Below are 4,605 nucleotides of genomic sequence, written 5' to 3' on the forward strand. Positions count from 1 at the left end.
ACAGCCAGAGCAGTGCATATCTGGGTGATGGGTGACTGACTGCCATGCTGGGCAGGGACAGGACGCGGTCAGCGCCATGCAAGGATGCTTGCCAAGTGATGCAGATTAAAGTGCGTGCGGCTTACTCCTGCAGCTTTTGCTCCAGCGACTGCACTTCGGGCCAGCGTGTGGCAGACACTTCATCGGTTGTAAGCGTGAGGAAGAACGACGGCATGCCAAAGCGGTCCACCATGCACAACAAATCTTGGAGGTTGCTGCGGTGCCATGCAGGCGTGTTGGGCAACGTTGCCGGCAGCTTGTGCTTGAGAATGTGATGGATGGCATCCTCATCGCTCGCGTTAGGGTTCTGAGACTTGTAGTCGAGGAGCGCGCTTTCCAGCACAGCCTGTACATGCAGGCGGGCATGATGGTCATGTCCTGAAGTTGTACATGCATGTTGCTGCTTGGCATCGGCGGAATCCGTGTCCAACATCCCTGCATGCATCCTTTGCAGCATCACTAGCATGCTTGCTATGCACTCACCTCTGTATTCTGCTCTTGCAGCCGGGCGCTCTGGCGAAGAACATACATGAGCAGCAAGTACGGCTTGCACAATGTCCACACACTGAAGAGGCACTTGGCACGGTATGCCAAGTACTTGACCAAGGTCGTGCCGCCCATAAATGCGCCCACACCAAAGGGAAACAGATAGGGGAACATGGCCATCTCCGCAGACAGGCCAAACTGATAGTCCAGTGGGGTCCCGTCCGCAGCAACAGCCAGGTTGAGCTCGGGCCGAGTGGGCGACCGCGGAACCAATGTTCCCGCGGTGTACATCACGGGTGCATGCTTCATGGCTGCACGCTGGATGGCAGGCACAACCACCGATATGAGCGAGCGAGCTGCCTCTGCTGCTTCTAGGGTGGCCAGCGCAAGTGGTTTGCAGGCTTGGTCACTGGCGACAAAGGATTGCACATCAGCTGGACAAAGGTATGGCAATGGGTGATTGGGCGGGACTTGTTCAGCAACGGTGAGGAACTCCCTGACAAGCGGGTTGTGCTGCACGCTCCATCCCAGCACCTCCTGCAGTGCCGGGGGCAGCGTGTTGACACGGCGTGTGGAGTCGCGTGCCCAATCCAGGACCAGCGCTTCCATGCAATGCTGCTGCCGAAGCTTGCCGGCAACAAATCCAAAGGCCGCTGAAAAGAAGCCAAGTCCAACATCCACTAGGCCTATCCGCAGTTGGTCAATGGCATCCAAGGACACGATAGCCTTGGTATAGTCTGGTGGATGGAAGACCAGATACTCTGCTCGCTCATTGCCACTGTTCGCTGGATACAATGGAGCACAGTGCGGACACAGGTGCCACAGGCCTTCGGGTGTTGTTGTGCTGCCGGCATGCAAGCTGTTGTGAAATGAGTATGGCGCAATGGCAGCACCGACAGGCTCCGCAGTGGCCCAGCGCTGAAGGTCCTTGTGCAGGTCGGTGCTGGTGACACCACACATGGCGCACACCACAAGTGCACCGGCCAGCAGCATGCTTGTGACAGCGCTCCAAGCCGCGAGCCGGTCAGAGATGCCAAGTCTGTGGCCGGGGCCACTGCGCCAGGATGCTCCCAAGTACCCAGGAATGTGTTGCTCAGCATCTGTTACAGCAGGACTGGGCAATGGTCCGTCAGATGGTCGATGGTGCTGCTGGCGTGTTGGCTGTGCAGCGGCCCGGCTGCGCTGCTGTGGCTGGTGCTGCTGCTGACGCCTTTGCTGCTGCTCCTGCCGCTGCCGCTGCGGGGGCTGCTGCTGCAGCTGTGAGTGTTGCGATGACTGCCGTGTGACTGCAAGCAGCCGCCGCACCTGAACCGCAGGTTCGTGCTGATCAGCCCATTCCGCCAACACCTGCTGCACGGTGACCTCAAAGCGGCTGTCCATCGCCTGCAGGACAGCACACACTTGACCAGCCCGCTCGGCTGACGGTGTTTCTGACATGCAGAGGCCAACCGCGCGACAAGCCGCGACAAGATGCTGGCGGCGTTGCCCTGTCCACAAACCCGGCACCATGTCCAGCAGGCGGTAAGGCAAGGGGGCGCCAGCGAGGCCCGCCTGCCGGATGAGGCACACTTCTGTTGGCGCTGAGCTGGAGCCCCAGTAGCAGATCTGCAGCCCAGCCGAGTCAAACACTGTGATCGCAATGTTGAAAGCATGGGCAAAGACCGCCAGCTCCACATCGCCTGGCAGCAGCCGGTGCTGCTGTAGGGCTTCACCATATTGCGTCGCCGTGCAAGTGCTGGGGAGGCTGCTGGCATGGGCGTGTAGCACTTGAAAGCGCATCGACTCCCAAGACTCGGCAATGGCGGCCACCACGGTCGCCAGCAGAATGTCAGGCGCAGGCACATCAGTGGCGCCCGCGGCAATGAGGCCATGTCGCACGCAGTCCAAACACGTTGCGTGGGCATCGAGCGGCACGACAGCACAGTTGCTAATGTCGCTGCGAGCATATAGGGGCACCCGGAGATGGCCTGCATAGCAAGCATCAGCAGGGAGCCTCGTTATCAACATGATGCGTGTGGACTTGGATGTGGCTGTAAGCAGTGCCTTCAGAACAAGCCTCACTGTATTTCTGCGATGTGCTGCATATCTTGTCACACTCCGCGGATCACATGCTCACATTGGCACACGCTTACCGGTGCTGCTGGATGGTTCGGCATTCCCAACGCGAACGACGGTTGGCTGTTCATCGATACGCATGGATGACATGTTGGTCGTACCGGTATCGCTGACGTCGCCACGCACGCAGCCATCGTGTGTATTCGCCACACGGACTTCTGCGGCACCCTGCACACCTGTCGATTGGGGTATTTTGCAGCAGACAGTTACGCAGCCATTGCAGCTGTACGCAATAGCAGCACATGCGCAGTGAGCCCCGTTCCCATGATGACACGCATTGACTTGTGGTGGCAGTCAGCAGTGCCTTCACAACCGCCCCAACAGCATTTCCGCAAATGCAGCACAGCCCGCGACACTCCGCAAATCACATGCCCACCCTGGCACGCGCTTACCTGTGCCGCGGGATGGCTCTACATTCCCTACGCTATCGCGGGCTGGTTGTGAATCGACGAGCATGGATGATGTGTCGGCGGTACCGGTCTCGGACACTGAGTCATGAACAGGATGGGCTGCACGAACGACAGTTGCACCATGCAGACCTGTCCAATAAGGTCATATGCAGCGGACGATTCAGCAGGCGATGTAGCTGTACTTGAACAGGCTTGGCGGTTGGAATACACTCGTCATCACACCAAGTCGCCAGGATAGGACATGTCATCAGTGTTCACGCTTACTTACTTACTGAAACAAGGCGGACTACTGTGAGCTATACCAGACAACAGGTCCTAAGCCACTGCCTCGACCTTTCCATCTTGCCTTACCCTGTAAACGCAGACCGACACCCGTCGACCAGAAGTGCGCCATGTCTTCATCTGCTGGCGCACATGCAAGCTTAGTGGACCAACTCATTTCATTCTCGGCTACCCTGCCAATGCGTACCTGATACGTTGGCAAAGTGGCAGAGTCGCTGCACCTCGGCTTGCGTGCGCACTGCGTAGGATGGTCGGCCACGCCGACCAAAGCTGCACGTGCGCAACTGCAGATGTTCCCGGTGGTTGTGCAGCAGGTCTTGAGCCTGCTGCTGGCTCAAGTCCATTCGGAGCTGCTGCAACACGGCTGCCGCAGGCACGGCCGTATGCGCAGCAAATAGTTGTTCCAGGTCAGCAGCACCGTCCATGTCGCCGACAAAACTCTGAAGCCCTTTTCTGTTTTTAAGTTTACTTGTGTTTTGGTATGTATTCTTGCGAACATTATATTTAGACACCACTTCCAACAAGGTGCTGTATACGTTGCGCTACCAAAGGCGCGACCGCTTACTTGCACAGCAGTGTCGTTTCGCTCGACGCTTTCTCTTCCTGCGGCCGTGCCTGAGCCAAGCCTTGCAAACTACGTTGCATGATTTTTTCCGTTCTTTTCATTGCGGCACAGGAGCCCCCCACATTTGCGGCCTGCATGCCGCGTGCGGCTGTGGCCAACAGCGCGACGGTCGCGCACCTCGTCCTTTCTTCGCCAAGGAAAATTATATACGCTTGTACAGGCGCATTTTGCGAATCGAAAGCGCGCATCCGCGCGGCAAAATTCGCTCCTGGCTTTTTTGGACGATGTACGAACCGTTTATTCGGCAGAGTACGACCGCTCACATTTCTGCGAGGGGCTGCTTAATGAATTCGTACGAATAACACGGAGGACACGTTTCACGTTTTTCACGTTTTTGTGTTACAAGCTTCAAGCTTGTACGGTCCAAACGAGCCAAGAGGCTCATGAACCGCCGAACTGGAAACAAGAACATATAAAGGTAGTAAATTAACCTTACTGTAAAAACATATTTAATCATCAATAAATTGTAACCTGCATCTTCTGATATGATCCAAAACATGTGCTAGTCCGCGTTGGTTCTCAACGCCCATAACGTCTATCATGCGGTCCTCAGGAGACATTCCAAGCTCAAATAGCTTGGTGCGAATATTCGCGTACACAGGGCACTCAAGCAAAACATGACGCTCGTCCTCAACTGCTTGACGGTTC

General features: G+C 56.7%; 1 protein-coding gene across 1 annotated transcript in view; it reads right to left on the reverse strand.

Annotated features, from left to right (window-relative positions):
• VOLCADRAFT_108666 (uncharacterized protein) overlaps positions 1-4,605 on the reverse strand; it is a gene marked incomplete at its 3' end in the record, with an annotated part of 8,606 nt that overhangs the window by 1,427 nt on the left and 2,574 nt on the right. The window contains exons 2-8 of the mRNA XM_002959529.1: positions 3,520-3,616; positions 3,033-3,128; positions 2,658-2,816; positions 1,932-2,492; positions 523-1,625; positions 155-385; positions 41-47 (exon numbers count right to left, since the gene is read on the reverse strand). Coding sequence (XP_002959575.1) covers positions 41-47; positions 155-385; positions 523-1,625; positions 1,932-2,492; positions 2,658-2,816; positions 3,033-3,128; positions 3,520-3,616 — 2,254 coding nt within the window. The remainder of the gene's footprint in view (positions 1-40; positions 48-154; positions 386-522; positions 1,626-1,931; positions 2,493-2,657; positions 2,817-3,032; positions 3,129-3,519; positions 3,617-4,605) is intronic.

This window comes from Volvox carteri (assembly GCF_000143455.1).
Source record: "Volvox carteri f. nagariensis unplaced genomic scaffold VOLCAscaffold_329, whole genome shotgun sequence".
In the NCBI taxonomy this organism is placed as follows: Eukaryota; Viridiplantae; Chlorophyta; class Chlorophyceae; order Chlamydomonadales; family Volvocaceae; genus Volvox; species Volvox carteri.